This window comes from Corapipo altera, unplaced genomic scaffold (genome assembly GCF_003945725.1).
Source record: "Corapipo altera isolate COAL_440 unplaced genomic scaffold, ASM394572v1 330, whole genome shotgun sequence".
Classification (NCBI taxonomy): Eukaryota; Metazoa; Chordata; class Aves; order Passeriformes; family Pipridae; genus Corapipo; species Corapipo altera.
This window is the reverse complement of record NW_020885258.1, coordinates 8373-26267: the sequence shown is the minus strand read 5'-3', so window position 1 is coordinate 26267 and position 17895 is coordinate 8373. Positions and strand designations below refer to the sequence as shown.

The 17895-nt window shown below is 45.0% G+C and overlaps 1 protein-coding gene across 1 annotated transcript; it reads left to right on the top strand.

The window, feature by feature from the left end:
• Positions 1 to 93: 93 nt before the first annotated feature.
• On the top strand, positions 94 to 17218 carry LOC113940307 (the record flags this gene model as incomplete). Its single annotated transcript, XM_027631434.1, has 7 exons — positions 94 to 555; positions 1069 to 1229; positions 12294 to 12345; positions 14512 to 14787; positions 15407 to 15478; positions 15821 to 15937; positions 16576 to 17218. Coding segments are annotated over 6 exons (1139 nt in total), but the record flags the coding sequence as incomplete, so codon positions are not given.
• Positions 17219 to 17895: the final 677 nt, after the last annotated feature.

Sequence of the window (17895 nt, the reverse complement as noted above, 5' to 3'; positions counted from 1 at the left end):
GGGAGCAGGGGCAGGGACAGAGGCTGGAACAAAAGCGGGGAGGCGGCAGGGGCGGTGGCTGTGTCTGTGCCGGGGCTGAGGGTACCGGGACAGTGGGGGAACACGCTCGGTCCGTGGTCGCGCCCTGCCCGATTCCTGCGCTCTCCTCCGCAGGGCTGTGGGCACAGCTGAGGCTGGAGGAGGCCGGCGGAGGGCATCGAGCGCCCGGGGAGTCCGTGCTCCTCTCCTGCCGCGGGTCCGGCTTCACCTTCGAGAATCATTATGTTCGCTGGTACCGTCAGGCACCCGGAGTGGGGGTCGAGTGGGTGTCCTGGATAAGCCATTACTCATCACAGATTCAGTTTGGGCCAGCAGTGGAGGGTCGAGCCACAGCCTCCCGAGACAATTCCCGCTCTGAGGCATCTCTCAACCTGCACCTCCTGCACGCTGGGGACTCTGCCCGCTACTTCTGTGCTGTTTGCACAGAGATACGAAATCCGCTGAGCTTGAACACAAATCACCTGTCAGTGTCCCAGCCTCGGAGCTGGAAGGGGCTGTGTCCCACAGATGTGCAGGGTTGGTCCCAAAGAGTCCTGTAGTCACAGCATAGAATTTTCAAATGTTTGAATGTACCTTTTGCTGTCCCCTAATGAGCTCTAACCCTTCTGCTTGTCTTCTCCTCAATTTTCAAGTCAGCTCATCTCTCACCTCCCAAACTGCTTCACCTTTAGAAGCAACTTTTCCTCTTTCCCTTGGTTTCCAGTATTATGGGTACCCAGTGCAAATGGTGAGGTGTGAACAGCCCTGCTGTGGTTTTGGGCAGGGCTCATGTTCACTCAGTCTAGCTCATGAGTTTTGCTCCCTGAGGGGTGAGAAGAGGAAATGGGGAAATTCTAGATGGTCGTTTGGGAGCTCAGTGGAAGATTACGGAACCCTGTTTCTTTACCAGATCTGAGATTCTAAAGGGAGCAAGGTTTTGCAGCTGCTGGATCCTGGAGATCACAAGCAGAAACCCAGGAATGTGGTGGAGCAGTTTAAGTGACTGCTTAAGCTGTTCTATCTGTTCATCCTTGTCTCCTGGGGTTGCAGGTGGCCTTTCCCAAGTGCAGACAAAGGCCTCAGGCCCCACAGGAGGGAAGATGTCAGAGTCTGTCTCGCTTACCTGTCACATCTCTGGTGTCCCCATCACCAACAGCAGCTACGCATGGGACTGGATCCGGCAGACTCCTGGCAAAGAGCTGCAGCACATAGTGCTGCAATATCCTTTCACAGGGCTCCAGCACGTCGCTTCGTCCTTCCAGACCCGAGTTACCAGCTCTGCAGACCCCTCCAGGAACCAGCTGTTGCTGGAAGTGCTGTCACCAACAGCTGCAGACACAGCCACCTATTTCTGCAGCACTCGAGAACTTGAAAAGGGCACAGTGCTTGAAACACAGGCAGGGCCAGGGCAGAACTGGAAGGAGGGGCTTTAATCCAGTGGGGTCTTTTGGGGTTGCTGCAAGGCAAGACTCTTCCCAGACTTCTCAAGACTAGTCTGGGCTGTCTTTTCCCAGAAACAGATGCAATAGTAGCAATAACAGCAGCAGTCTCCCACAAGCACACCCCAAACCACAAACATGTTGTTAACTTATCACTTCCTTCTCAGTATCTCCCACAGGCAGAAAGAGCCAGGGAAACAGGGTGTTTGGGGATTTGTTTTTGTTTGTTTGTTTGTTTTTATTAAATAATGTGCTGGTTCTGGCTGGAGTACATTTCTTTATAGTACCTAGAATGGGACTATATTTTGAATTTGTGCTGGAAACTGTGTTGATAATTCAGGGGTGTTTTTATTGCTGAGCAGTGCTGACAGAGAGTCAAGGCCTCCTCTGCTCCTCCTACCACCCACCAGGGAGTAGCTGTGGGTGCACAAAGTCTGAGAGGGAGCACAGCTGGTTCAGCTGACCCCAACTGACCAAAGGGGTATTCCAGACCATATCACATCATGCTCAGCATTTAAAGATGGGGGAAGAAGAAGGAAGGGGGGGACATTGAGTGATGGCATTTGCATTTCTATGTAACTGCTGTGCTTTTCTGGAGTAGGCTGAACTCTTGGGTGTTGATGGAACTAGTGAATGAATTCTTTGCTTTGCTTTGCTTGTACTCACAGTGTTTGCTTTATTTATTAAACTGTTGAGTTCTTTATTAAACCCATGAATTTTCTCATTTTTACTGTTTCAATTCTCTCCCCCATCCAACCAAGGGGAAAGGAGAAAGCAGCTGTGTGGTGCTGATTTGCCATCTGTGGTGAAACCATGATAAAGAAACAAATGAGCATTGAATGAGTTAAAATTTTAACATGGAAAGGCAGAAGTCAACTGCATTTGGACACTTCATATTGTTTAGGGAGTCTCACAGGAATGTTGCAGCAGCCCATAACCATAGTCAATTCATTGTATCTTAGAAAAGAGTGGCCCTGCACCAGGAACTGCACTGCCAAGATGTTTTTTTCCCAGGAGATGATTAAAAGAATTCCTTCTCTGCACTCCTGTCTTTGGTTCCATGTGAATAAACACAGGTGTTCTTATTCTGAGGACTGACCATTCATTTCTTTACTTGGAAGTGTAGATTTTCAGGGAAGATATTTGGAGACCCATGCAAATGCATCCATGTGCTTGTGTACATGGGCACAGTGCCCGAGGCATCCTCTACAAGAGCTGCAGATGCCGGAGGGTCATTTGTCCCCAGACTTTGCCCCCCATTTGGCTCTGTGGAAGAATTGCTGCAGTGGATTAATCTAACAGCCATTCAACACAGGAGACTGTCAGGCCATTGTCAAATGTCTTGCAAAGGCTACACATACAAAGTAAAGGCCACTTTATTTCTTCTGTTACCACCCTCTTTTCTTGTAGGTGTCAGCAGCTCAGGGACTTCCCCCAACAGGTATTGTAGCTCACTTTTTCAAATCACTGCTTTTATCTGTCCTCTCCACAGGGAATGTTGTGACTTACTGTTTCACCTTAAATATCTAGTTTCCTATGATCCCTTATAGTGTCTCTAGAGAATCCACGACCAATAACATCTGTTTTGGAAGAAAGGTTGAATGGGATGGTTCTGTCCACAGAAGAATAGAATTCCCACCACAGCCTTTAAGAGAAAAGTTGCCTTCTTGACCCAGGTATTCCAGAACCAGCTCTCCATGAATAAAAATCCAAGGACACAGGCTCTTGTAAATGTGTGATGAAATCAGGTGGATGTGTGTGAAAACAGGCTCAGAGTGAGCTGGTCCCCCCCACATCTCCCCACCAAAAAAAGGAGAAAATTTTGTTAAAATACAAATGGAGATTTTGGGGGGAACAAGAAGAATTATGCTGGAAGGGCCAGGATACTTTCTTCTGGAAAACAGCAGTGTCAACCTTTCAGCAAGGACTGAAGGAATTCAAACAACCTCTGAAATGTATCTTCATCTGCCTGTGACACATTTCTAGAGGAGAGGGGGACTCCCTCTGTTCCCGTTTCCTCTGAAGCAGAACTCAAGGAGGGCTCTTCAGTATCATGTAGTGGAACACAACCTAAACATTCTCTCCAAGACGTCACTGACAGTACTGGGGCACCTCCTGTAATTTTTTGGAGGGCCTGCACCGGGACAGACATAGACAAAAGAACAGCAGAACTCAACTTTAAGCCAAAGGGATTCAAGCATGTGGCTCGTGGGAGGCTGTGAGCACAGCTGTGCTCTGTGGCACTGCAATGGGAACAGGTTGTTTAACGGCCTCTGAGATCTCAGGGACAAGCAGGGCGAGGTCTCCCTGCTGGGGAAGATTTGCCAGCGAGTGAAGGGTGTGTGAGAGGCACCTGTGTGAGCCCAGGCCTGTTGCAGGAGGTGTTTTGGGCTTGTTCTCTTTGTCATGCCAGCAGTTGAACAGGCTGAAGGTATCAGATCAGCACATTCGACAGCTTTCCCGGAGCAGTGAAGCAATAAGGAGGAGAAAACAATTTGACACACTAAAGGGAAGAACAGATGAACCTGCCCATGTTAACAATGGAAAATAGCAGCACTGGGATTAAAAACCGTGATTACAAATGAGAAATACACTTGGTGACAATGATAATGCAAACAGGTTGAAATAATGCTGTGTTGTTTTTGTGTCCTAGAACTGGATCTGAGGATTAGGAAACTGCTCCAGAATTCCAAGTTACCACTAATAAAAATCACAAAAGTAAGATAAAAATCAAATTAAAAGGCAATTATCAGCTAAACCAAAATAACTTCTGAACAATTCATAAACATGGACTGATTTTTAGTTTGGAGTGAAAATAGGTTTTGAGGACAGAAATGCTTGAAGGTCCAGAAAAAGTTAGGAAATACAGAATGAAAATAAACTGAAAATTAATAAGCCTGCTGCTGATACCCAGCTGGTCTCCAGATACTCTAAAATATTTCACCCTAACTCTCTTGATGTTTGTTAAAAGACAAACCAGTAATCAGATCCTGTCAGTGAGAACAGTTCTAACAGCAAAATTCCTTTTCTACAAGCATGGGCAATATTTTAGTGAGATTAATGCTAACTACCTTATCTGTCAGAAAAAGCAATAATGATAATGTTATTTTTAGTGTAGAGCATCCTCTGGAATAGTATTAGATGTTCAGAAGTAGAACAGTGTAGAGGAACAGGAAAATAAAAGCCAGCTCCTCAAAGACATGAAAGAGCAGACATCGCCTGGCACTGAAAAAAACCAAAATATTTTTGTAAAACTGTCTACCACAGTGTGGAGTACGTACCACAGTGATTTAAAATGACTGAACCATCACACACAAACTATCTCACTTCCATGCTGAAGGTGGAAACATGGTGCCCTACATGGTCTATTTTTCCTCAGACAACTCTGTGCACATACACAAATTCAATTACCAGAATCAAACAGCAGAAAAATCTTTTTCTGCAAAACTAATTTCTTCAACACTCAGCATCAGATCTTGGATCTTACAAACATGTCATTTTAGACACCTGATCACCAGCTCAAATTGAAAAAGTGGGCATTAACCTATTGTATTTAGATGTTTCCATTTTTAAGCTCAGCATTATGTTCTTCTCTTTGTCTCAGAGCACAGAGGAGGTTTTTTGCTAAGAACGAAGATCCTTTTAACTTCACGTCCAGCACTGGCCAGAAGCGGGTGCCTGAGGAACAAGAACAGGAGACCAGAAAGGGCACTTCCCACTAGCAATGTCCCAGCTATAAACATCAGAGCAAGGGCTTTGAGCCACATATGGTTGCTTTGTATCCACCATTTATGAGTTTATTCAGGAGCCCCTTGTTCATTGTTTTGGCCTTCTACCACCTTTGCTTGACTTAGTGCTTTGTCAAGATGAACCATTCTTGAGTTTGAAGGAGCTAATCTCTGAAAATGAGCAGCTCTCCTAGACCCCTCCTCTGTCCAGGATAACCTGTGGAATTCCTCCAAGAAAATCCCTGAGGAGCCCAAATTCTGCTCTCCTGAAGTCCAGGGCTCCAGTCTCTTTTTTACGTTGCTCTCTTCTCTCTGGATCCCGTGCTCAAATGTTGCATGGCCGCTGCAGCCAAAGCTGCCCCCGGCAACCTCACCGCCACCAGAAATTCTTCCTCATTTGCAAGTAGGAGGTTGTCATGGTTTAGGAATGGTGTTCTCCAATTTAATACTCCTGCTCAAGCCACCCCGTCGCTTGCTCTGAGCAGTGGTATGTGGAGGTTTTGACTGGGCAGGCTCAGCTCAATTGGTGGAGCCTCGGGTGTTAAATAACCAGGTGGCCTTTGCTAAATGTAGATCCCAATGCTTGAAGGTCCCACCACCCATTGCTTTCAATGTGGTTTTTAACAGTCCATTGTACAGTTCAGTTTTTCCCAGAGGCTGGTGCATGACAGGGAACATGATCCACCCACTCCATCCGGTGCTCTCTGGCCCAGGTATCCATGAGGCTGCTTTTGAAATGAGTCCCATTGTCCAACTCAATAACTTCTGGGGGGCCATATCACCAGCGTCTTGCTTTTCTAGGCCCAGGATGGTGTTCCAGGCAGTGCTGTGAGACACAGGGTGTGTCTCCAGCCATCCAGGGGTTGTGTCCACCACTGTCAGCATGTAGCACTTGCCTTGGCAGGTCTGAGGAGTGTGATGGGATCAATCTGCCAGGCTTCTCCAGATTTATATTTCAATTCATCATCCACCATTCCAAAGGGGCTTTACACCCTGGCCTGCTGGATTGCAGTGCATGTTTATCAGTTATGGATAACCTGGGAGATGGTGTCCATGGCTGAATCCACCCCTTGATCGTGAGCCCATCTGGATGTTGCATCTCGTCCTGATGACCTGAGGTGTCTTGGGCCCACTGAGCCAGAAATAATTCTCCTTTATGTGCCAGTCCAGATCCACCTGAGATACTTTAATTTTGGCAGCCTGATCCACCTCTCCATTGTTGTGATGTTCTCCATTAGCCCAACTCTTGGGTACCTGTGCATCTACATGACAGACTGTTACAGCCAACTTCCCTACATGGGCAGCAATGTCTTGCACAGTTCAGCAGCCCAGATTGGTTTCCCTCTGTGCTGCCAATCGGTCTTTTTCCATTGTTCCAGCCACCCCTACAGAGCCTTTGCCACCATCCGCGAGTCATGGTGGAGAGGTAGAGCTCTGGCCATTTCTCTTGTTCAGTGATATCTAAAGTCAGCTGTACGGCCTTCAGCTCTGCAACCTGACTTAATCCGCCTTGTTCCTCAATAGCTTCTGCAACTCACTTCCCTTCTCAGTCTGACTTTGGTAATCAGCCTTCAGTTGCTGTAATACTGCTGAAAGCTATCCCTCCACATCTCTGTGATCTCACAGCTCTGAAACCAGTGTTAAAACTGCAAGGCTGAGAGAACTGGGCTTGTTTGGCCCGAGGAAGAAAAGGCTCCAGGGAGACCTTCAAGCCCCTTCCAGTGCCTAAAGGGGCTCCAAGGGAGCTGGAGAGGACTTTGGAAAAAGAGGCACTTAGGAAGAAATTCTTCCCTTTGAGGGTGATGAGGCCAGGGCACACATTGCACAGAGAAGCTGTGGCTGCCCCATCTCTGGAAGTGTCCAAGGCCAGGTTGGATGGGGCTTGGAGCAACCTGGTCTAGTGGAAGGTGTCCTTGCCTGTGGCAGGGAATTGGAACTGGATGATCTTTAAGGTCCCTTCCAACCCACACCATTCCAGGATTCTCTGTTGGAGAGGAGCCCAGGCAATGTGCGCTAACCCACACTGCACCACCCATTGTAGTTCCTGGATCAGGTGAGCTGCCCCACCACATCTCTGCTGTCAAAGAGATTGTAGCCCTGCAGCTGCTGTTGGAGCTCTAATTTCTCTTGTTTGTTCCCCACCCTGCAAGTGTTCCTATACAGAGGTACCCAGCCATGGCAATTTCCCAGAAGCCTAGAGGGATTTCTTTTTCCCCATTGTATCAGGGTGAATTTATGCTGATACTTTTGGTCTGTGTTTAGCCCAGACAACTGTAAAGGTTTTGTTCTTTCCCTGCCAAGTTATAAGAAAACAAGTACTGATAAACAGGCACCTCGTCCTTGGAGAGAGAGCTTCTTGTATAAACTGTTTTAATTGGTGTTCTGTGATTGACTAATCGTTCTCCAAGGTCACTTGAAGGAGAGATTGAGGAGGAGGAGGATGAAGTAAACCCACCGACTCAATTAAGAAAGACCCTCCGCGTGCAGTACGCAGGCGCAGGGAAAGCCACGCGTGCGCAGAAGAGATGCACTTACATAACCAGGGGGTGGGACTGAGGGCCTCTGGCTGGGCAGTGATGACCACTCCTGCCTAGGCTGAGGTCACTCAGTTAATTGTATAAAAGCAGATAGCGCTTTCTTGAAGGGAGCTAGCTTCACATCAAGGACAACGTTGCCTTTGGCAGGGACGCCTGCCAGTTTGTGAACTTACTGACTCTCCAAGGATGCAGCTTCTGCTATGGGTAATTATAGGCATGCTAGGTCAGTAAGATAATTTTATGGGTAACAGCTGGGTAACTGGGGAGATCGTGCTGGGGCCTTATTTCTTTCCTCCTTCCTCCCTTTTGGATTTGTTCATTTTGTTGGCCACCTCTTGGTAATAAATATTGGTTTTTGTTGAACTTTCAATGGTGTTGTGGTTTCAAGATTCAGTATGATCCAAACCCTCCCTAATACACCCATAAATACTTCCTTATTTAGTGCACACTCTGGAAGTGCAACCCTTTCATCCCTTTTTTCTCTTTTTATAATGAAGCCTGTCCTGTTCATCCCATTCCTCACTTATTTATTTTCTGTTTCCTCCTCTGTTGTTCCCAGTTTAAAGCTTTTATCAGGTTGGCCAGTCTGTTGGCAAAGAAGTTTTTACCTAATTGAATCAGGTGGGTCTCATCACTTCCAAAGAGCCCTCAGTCCTCCAAAAGGATCCCATGGTCATAGAAACCAAGTCCATTTGTCAGTGCCAGCTGTGTAACCAACTGTTGACCACCAGGATTCATCCACTCTTCCTTCTCTCCACCTCCCCCCTCACCAGCAGGATCAAGGAGAATCCCATGTGGGCCCACACGCCCTTGGCCATCACCCCATGTGAGTCAGCACAGACAGGCAGCTGGAACAGACACAAACTCAGGACTAGAACACAAAGAGTAAATTTGTTTCCATTACCTTGATAACCCTGGGAATCTCAAAGCAACACCCAGGCAGAGGCACAAACAGAGACAGTGGCTTCTGAACTCGGTCTGTGCTGGAGGGTCATGGGCTGCAGTTCACTCTGGGTTATCAAGGGTTATTCCCCACTGCAAGGTCACATGAGTGATTTACAATCCTCCTCACCTCTCTTCTGCTCTTACCCCATTCCTCCCAACACTCCCAGAGCCTGCCTGCTACTTCCCAGGACTGCCATGGCACTGTCATTAATACCCCCAAGGAAGAGAAGGAGGGGTAATGGACTGCAGGTGCAATAAGTTGGGCAGGTCCATTAAAAGTGACCCCAGTTTGAGTCCATGGCAAGGAGATGATTGGTCCAGCAGCACGGAGCCTTCCATTGCTGTCACTCACCACTTTTTCTGGTGCTCCCGTGTGGCTCGTGGGCAATGGGCTCAGACACCTTGTTTGGCAGAGCTCCCAGCTCCTCCTTTGCCAGGACAGCACAGAGTCTACTCTGTGGTTGCAAATCTTCATGTGAAACAAGAGCCTTCACCTTGGTGCCAGGAGCTCCCCAGCCTTTGTCACCATGGCAACCTCCATTTCCCATCCTAATGGGCACAGACTCAACCTGCCCCTCCTTTGTTAGAAAAGGGAGAAGTGAGCTCTTGAAGCTGCAGAGACTCAGAGGTGGAGTCTGTCTTTTGCCATCAAGATCCAGATTGTGTTAATGCTGCACAAGTTGATCATCATGAAAGATTTGATAATTCTGCAACAGCTCCTTTAACCTCTGATAGTCACTCCCATGGCCACAGTGCCTCTACATAACAAAGAACCATCATTTAGCCTACTTTCTCATCTTACCCAAAGCAGCCTAAATACTTTCAAAGGTACTAAGTGACCCCCAGACACCAATTCTAAGAGCCAAGAGAGGCACATTTCTCATGCTTCTGAGCATGACACCAAATTACTGGTGAAAATATAGACAACTTCCTGCAAGTCAGAAGAATTTTCTGAAATGCTTTGAAATAACACTATGTGTACTGATTTTTTTCCTGCTTTCTATCCAGCTTAACTTCATCAGAGTTTTCAGAGGTGTCATGTAATCCCCAAGTTTTCATTTTTAATTCAACCTTGCTGAAATTTTCTCAGACCGTTCCTTCAAAGCCATATTGTGTTTCTTCATGTGGTATGTTGGGTCTTGAACCACTTGAGAAGTCACGTGACTCCCTGTATAATCCAAAATTCTGTGTAGTGGAAGAGAGGCAGTTTTTGCAATGAAATACATCACTGTGTACAGGGGCTGGAGTACCACAATGATATAAACAGCACAGGGCCCTGTACAAAAACCCAAAGAAGGTAAAAAGGCAATATATTTTGGGAAGGAAAGGAGATGGGTGACTGTAATGATTAAAGAGACAAATAGAATAATCTTTTTATATTTCTGTTTATCCTGGAAAGATAGAGCTCATGAAGTCTCTAAAATAGGGAAGAAAGGGTGAACTTGGAAGTCCTGTACTCAATCAAGCTATTTGAAGTCATTAACTATTCCATTATTGTTTTTCTCTTTCCAGTTTTGGAAGAAAATATGCCTCTGGATACCCTCAAGGAGTTGCACACATGGATAATTAGGACAAATGTATGGCTCTTCATCTCCTGTTTTTACAACCTTTTTGAGTATCATGTGGAAAGAGTGATTTATTGCAATGAGTATTAGCAGTGTGAGGATGATAAGCCTGTATTTGGACCAGGGACCACCGTCACAGTTGTACCACATAAGTACCTTTTTTTATCTATTTCTAAAACTTGTGTTAAAATTAAAGTGGGGAAAGAAAAAGGAATCTAATGGTTTGGGTTCACTGCAAGAATTTTCTGCTGCAATAATCCCTTGAGTGCACTCTCTCTCTCCAGCCAGGCTTTCAAGCCAAATCCTCGGCTTGGAGCTGCTTAGGAAGGTTTCACAGGAACAACTGGCCTAACTCTGTGTAACACCTTCATTCCATGATCCCCAAACACCAGGTGTGCACTACTGAACATGTTACAATTTATTCCCAGTTTGGACACCACTCTGGCCCAAACTGACTCTGATGGCTCCTCTTCTCCAGTGGATCTTCACTGACTCCCTTTGGGCAGGAATGCACAGCTCAGTGGAGAGCTCACAGTGGGGAGAAGTTTTGAGACAGATCTTTAACTGTCTGGTTGGAGAAGTTTTGACACTGGCACCACACTCACAGTGTCCCCAGGGAAGCAATTCCACTGGAGACAGAGGAGGAAGGAGGATAAATATCCCTGGCCTTAGTTTTCACAGGTGCCCCATATCCAAGACCTCCTAGAATGAAAGACAACTGGCTCCCAAGTTGTCTGGGCTTTAAAAACACAGGTGTGGGGAGTAGGGATGATAACAAGCCACAGTTGTTATTCCTGTCTTTATTTGGACTTTCCTGATGTACAAAAAAGGTGGATGTCCCACCCTATGGGAATGTGAGTGTTGGGGTGTCAGAGGAGATTGTCAGGTTGTTCTGTGTTATCCTGAAGATAACACAGACTTGTTGCTGTGCTTTCAGAGATCTGCATGTCTTTATAGTGCTGCAAAAATGTCCCATGTCATTTTACATTCCTAAAACACCCTGCACTCATTTCAGAAGGGCTTGGGACTGCCTGAGGTGCTGCCTAATATCTGCCCATGCCTGTAGGAGATGTTGCATGGGAATAAATGTCTGTTTTGGAACAATCTCAGTCCACTTCCAAAGGGGCAAAGGAATGCCAAGTTATCCTTTTGAAGAAAAACCTATTCTTTCTGTGCTGTTAATGATTTTCTTTTTGTAGCTAAAGATGAGATATTTTCAAAGCTGCATGAAGACTTTCAGATTATGTGTGACAGTAAAAGATATTGGGCCCTAAGTATCTAAGTCTCTCAGTGTCCATTGAAATACTTAATAAGTTGAAGCCTAAATTTCCAGAATGTGAACAACCTCACTCTTTTGGTTTTGATTTTCTTTGGGAGCTACTAATATGCATTTTAAGATGTTTAGAGTAGATATACTTTATTATCCAAATCTTTTGAGAATCGCTCCAAATCAAAATGACATCAAATAACAACCATTAGTGTTACTATAGAATACCTCAGTTGTGTTCTCTTGAGGATAGACAAGGTTTTTGTTTTGGTGTGGGTTGGTTTATTCCAGACAAAACTTCCTTTAAGAATACTAAGGCCCATGACTCTGCAGAATATATGACTCTTCCTGTGACCTCGTTAGATTAAAATGAAAGAGAAGTACAACTTTCTGTCCTAATAAAATCCCAGAATGCAATACAGAAATATCTCCCAAACACAAGCAGATGTAGGAATTCATGGCTGTATTTTCAGGTAATGCAAAATGGTGGGACTCAGTTGAGGCTTCTGGGGTCTGATAAAAAATTATTCTGCTTTATTAACTTCAATTGCAATGTGTACATTGTTTCTTGCTGAAGATCTTGCCCAGTGAGTTATTGCAGAGAAGCAGCTTGTTACTGTAGTGGGTGTTTGGAAATACTGGAGAGGAGAAAACATGAAAAGCCTTTAAAGATCTTCTCAGATAATGCAGAATGCACAATGCTCTGGCAAACCATGTTACAACACCTGGGAAGGAAATGTGTGTAGGAAGAATAGAAAAACAAGCCTTTTTTGATGTATGTGTTTTAACTGTGTGTAACTGCTGCTCTTGTCTTTGGGAAAGGAACTCAACTGACCGTGGAGCCAAGTAGGTGTCCTTTATGCATTATCCTTTTCTGAGTTGTTATTGTTTGAATTTTGCCTTTTTTTCCTGCCAATGAATGTCTGATTTCTGTGGAGTGTCTGGTTGCTGTAGGTGTGGACAAGATTGTAGTTTTGACTGATTTATCAGCAGAGCTGACCCCTGAAGTTGTGGCAGAGCATGATTTGGCTTTCACCTCAGTTCCTTATCACTTTAGGGTGATGGGGAAAGAGTGTAAAATCAGAGCTCCTTGATCAAACTTTAGTGAAGTGTCCTCTGATGCACAAGATGTTTTATATGAGAGATCCCTTGACCAGACTGCAAGGCAGACACCATGCAAAATTAACCCCCTGATGGTCCTCTCTTTAGCAAAGAGACCCACCAGGATGCTCCTGTCAAATTAAACATGTGAATCTCTTTTAGTATGTCTGACAGCCTTTCATAAGCTAAGCCTTTCTGGCAAGGAAGGGTGATAGAGGATTCCTTTCAGTTACATGTTTTTACTATAATTCAAATTACTAATCTGAATAAAGTCCTGACATTGGTTTGTGAAGTCATCCTGGAGTCTCCAAATATGGCCTGACCTGAAGGAAAAGATATTTTGTGTAAAAAAAGCCCCATGGTATCACAATGATTTTTTGGTTACAAAATTCTTTTGAGACTAACTGTTACCATAAAAGACAGCTCCTGGAAGTAAAGCAATATTATTTCATTACTTGTATGTCTTCTAAGAAATTCCCAGAGAAGGCTTCTGCTATACCATTGAAATTCAGTCTGTTTTAGTTGTCAATCCCTTGTCATTCATGTATTTCCAGGGGAATTCAACTCTAAAATTCTTTCAAAACTGAAAAAATACATCTAACATTTTCAGAGTAACCAAATTTCTGACAGATCAGAGCAAGCATCTCAAATCCTGTGAAAAGTTGTCAGCATCTTTTAGATTCTGTCTGAACTCTCATTTTCATGTCTCAATGTTTGTTGGTATCTTAGTGCTAAAGGACCACCACTGAAGGCTATTACACTACTCAAAGGAATATTGTAAGATTTGTCCATGAGCATCATGTTTGTAGGTCCCAGGATATTCTTTCCCTCCAATCAGTTTATTAAACAAACTCTGCATTACACTTCCCACTGCTCCAGAGCCGTGGGTCTGACGACACGGCACAGCACAGGGGTGAGAATGGTCACACTTTCTGGAACAGGCACAAGAGTTGTTGAACCAAGGACCAATCCTGTTCTCTCCTCATCGCCTGCAGACTGGTTGGAATGTCTTACACCTTGTGCAATGTCTAGGGGGGAAAACCTCCCCCACAATGAAAGTTCTTGGCCTTGTCAGGAACTTCAGGAGCAGAACTAGTGAGTGACATCGCTGCCCATGGCAGGGGCTGGAACCAGATGGCCTTTAGGGTCCCTTCCAACCCAACCCATTCTGTGATTCTGTGATTCTGTGATTCTGTGTGGAGATATACAATTCACAGACTTTCGATTGCTTCTCTCCTACTTTCCCATCTTACAGACAGAAGTCCTTCTTGCACCTGAATATTTTTTATGCAAAAGCTCAGCCTTGTCCCCCCCTGCAGCAGCAGGACTTCATTTCTGCAAGTAACGTCACCCAGAGGGGGAACCTTGCACAGCAGTGAGGCAACAAACTGACCTCTGCTCTCCCTGCCACTCCTGCTGTGGCTGGACCTTTCAACCACAACAGGAGATTTGGGGAGGGGAGGGAGAGTAAAGGGAAAAACAGTTATTCCCTCATGTCTCATGAATATGCAAGGCAGTCCTCATAGAGTTGACATTGTTTGGAATTAAATTGCTGAGAAAGCAGAATAATTGGACTCTTGGAGTGACATGCACAAAAGTTCCCTTCTCCTTTGCAGGTCCTTAAGTTATAAAATGAAGAATTCACAGGCACCAGCTTTGGCAAAAGGAAGCTGAGATCCTGTGGAATTAAATCTCCTATAAAATACCTGCTCTCACACACCCTTTCTGTCTCTAATTTGATCTTTCGGAAGCAACAGCAAGAAGTAATGGCAAAAAAAAAAAAAAAAGGCAGTTGGTCATTGATAATGCTACAAATCAGTCCCAGGTGGTGTGTCTATTAATTTTCATGACTTAGCTCTCAGGCAGGCTTGCAGTAAAATCCATCATGCCCAAACCATGCTTTTTTTACAGGCAGTCCAAAACATTCTGTCCCACAAGTCGTTGTGATGAAATCAAAGAAACTGGAAGAAGGAGGCAGCACTGGGAAAGCAGCTTGTTTGGCAAGGAATTTCAGTACAAAGAACATCAGCTTGGAGATGTCCTCTGATGAGGTCGTGTATGAACAGAGCACACCCATTCTGGCGTCAGAGGGGCTGTACAGTGCTATGAAGGTGGTCAGTGTGACAAAAGACACAGAGGTGACCTGTAAGGCCCATTTGGACATTGGTACCATTACAGCATTGTCAGGTACAACGTGGGGGCACAGCTGGAACGTATTTGTGGAGACAGTGTCTTGTGGTGCTGCTCTTCCCTGATAGTCTGCGCTGCCCAGGGTGGGCAGCAGAAACGAGACAGTTGGTACTTAAGCAGGGAGAGCTGAAAGATGTTTAAAAGCATCTAAAAGAAATGGTCTCAACTGTTTAATAAATTGGAGAAACTTTTCTTTTGATGGGGGAGGAGAGAAGGCACAATCCATTTTTTTAAAATGGGAGTTTATTTTATTTGCAGCAGCAAACCTCCTGGAGCACAACCTGAAACAGCCTTTCTAAAGCCAACAAAAAGTTAAACTGGTGGTGTGATTTGGTTTTGGTTTTTACTAAATCACTTTTTATATTTTTTGCGATTGTTTTTATCATCTTGAAGGTCACTCAAATAGGAAAACCGAAACAACCCAGAAATTCTTTTGTTTCCTGCAACTGCAGGGAGAAATTGTCTCCTCAGATTTATGTTGGAATTAGTGACTGATCATCTGAGCCCCAGACTCTACTTCCCACATGTCCCTATGGAAAGGGCCATAGGAATAGTTTTTTAATACTTTCTAAAAATTGGATATGGGTTAAAATGCCTTTTCTTTATCATTCTACAGAAAAGGAGGCTGAAGAACCAGTAACGAGGACCAGTAACAGGGTTTGCAACAGCACAGACACCTCTGCCCAAGGTTAGTGACCGAAACAGATTGTGAAGTTACATTGCTGGTTGGGGGATAAATGCATAGAAAGGTAATTTCTCAAGGGGAGAGGAGTCAGAATACAACATATTTATCAAACACAAGCTGCTTTTTCAAGGTTGCTGCTGTAGGAACGCACAAGCAACAGGAAGCAAAAAGCAATGGAGACAGACACCCTCCTCCCCTGATGTTGCCATGTTCTCTGGCATCTCTTCCTCTGCTGCTGTTCCTTTCCCTGAAGCTGTTACCTATGGCTTTTTCCACTTTCTGCTAAGATCCCAACATCCAAACTTAGGCCATGGTCTCTCTCCTCTTTTTGCTGTCCCTGAGCAGGTACCACAGTGCAGAGAGTGAACATGCTGTCTGTGGCTGTGCTGGGTTTGAGAGTCCTGCTGGCAAAAAGCATCGCCTTCAATACACTCATGAGTATCAAGTTGGTTCTTTTCTGAGGTAAGGAAGCACTCAGCTTGATTCGTAGAGATACTGGAAGCATGTGGCAGGAGTGACTGCCTGTCTGGGTGTACTTCTCTAACCCCACAGGTAACGACACCTATTCATCTGCTCCTGATTCCATTAAATAGCTCTTGCAGGTTTCTGGGGAAAAAAACAACAACGATGAGCAAAACCCACAAAAAGCACCCACACCAGCCCCCCCCCTCTCCCCCCCCCAAAATAAAACAGTTAAGAGAAGCCCACCCTGCCTCCCATGTGACAAAGGAAACACCACTTTTCTATATCTAGAGCTCAGTTCTTGGTGGCTGGTTCCCAAATTTTCTTTGCCTGAGCAACTCAGGTATTGCCTGAAGAGCCTAAGAGGTACCTCCTTCACTACTTCAAGTGTCAGAGCACAAAGCCTGGAGAAAACTCCAAACAAATAAGGATTCAGAAGCAAGGATCCCAAAACACAAACCTGTGGGAGTAAAGAGAGGGGAGGCAGGGAGGATTTTCAAATTAAAGTGTCCAAAGAGGCACAAAAGATAGTCCAGCCTAAGTTTGTAGTGCACCTGTCTCGATCGGACAGCTCTCAAACAGTGGTTTATTGCTCCAGTTGCATTAAATGTAGTTTAAAACACCCTTTGCTCTTCCAGACACGTGGACCTGAAGAACTGCAGGAAAGAACGTGAACCAGCAGCACGACGGGCTGGACAAGCAGTGTCACATCTGCTGACAGTGAGCACCCAGAACACAACACAGCCCCTTCCCCTTTAGACGTTTGATGCTGTTCAATCCTGCCCAGCCAGTTCATTTAGATTTAAGAGTCGTAACTGCTTTTGCTATTTCTTTTTCTCTGTGCACTGAGGAGAGTGCATTTCTCCTCATCCTCCTGCTGAGTAGATCTCCCCACTGTTCTGGCATTTACACAGGAATGTCCAACCTGCATCAACAGTTGTAGAAAAACCCAATCCTCACTATTGATACATATAGATATATAGAGAGCTATATAATGTTTTAAATCAGCTTTCACAGACATGTTGTGTTACTGTCTGTAGAACTGGTGTGTTACTGCAGAGACAATTCAGGCACAATAGTTGCCATTTATAGCTTTGGTTTTTAGGCAGCTTTATTAACAATAATTTCCTATCATGGCTGAGAAGTGATCCAATTCAAACAGATAATGTTCAACCGTAGAAGCATTTCTTTCTTAAACCTGTATTTCTTCTGCAAAATGTATCCCACATGCATTTTAGTTTCCTGTAGTAGTGACAAAAATAAAATTTTCCTTGACCAAAATGCTGTGGTTTGTTCTGTGCTTTTTCTTATGAATTTGGGATGGACATTGCTGAAACCCAACTGTCCTAATGACCACTGAGATTAGAAATACAGCTTTGATAAACCAGATTTCCTGTTGGCTGGATTTGTGTTTTCTAGACTTTGTGCAGGGAAGTATCTCTTGGGACATTCAGAAGCTTCAATCAAGAGATAGTTTGCTGAAAGCATGAGGGAGGGAAACACACAGAGCAGAAGAGAAGAAAACATGCTGGTTTTTTCCACTCAGTGATATGAGGAAGAGGCCAACAGGAAATAATATGTGGAGGTTTGATGGGGTGATAGTTTCCACAGCTACTTGGTTATGAACTAATAGACCCCACCACACACATGCCCCAGCTCACCTTTTTCTCACAAGCAACGGGCAGGATGCTGTGGCAAACATTTCTGACTCAGTTGCACCGTGCAAGATTAACCCTCCCCTTGTTTGGAAAAACAAGTTCACCACATCCTGGAGGAGAAATAAGGCTTTTCTCATACTGGCTGAGTTACTGATGGCTTCAAGACAGGCTCTGCAGAGAACATTGCAAGGTCTGCTTCATTAAGCTTTGTCAGGTTGTCCCTCAGACCCTGCAGACCCCTGGAGGAAGACCCTCACCCTATGTACAAGAGAAGTGAAATTTGCCTGGCAAATCCAAATC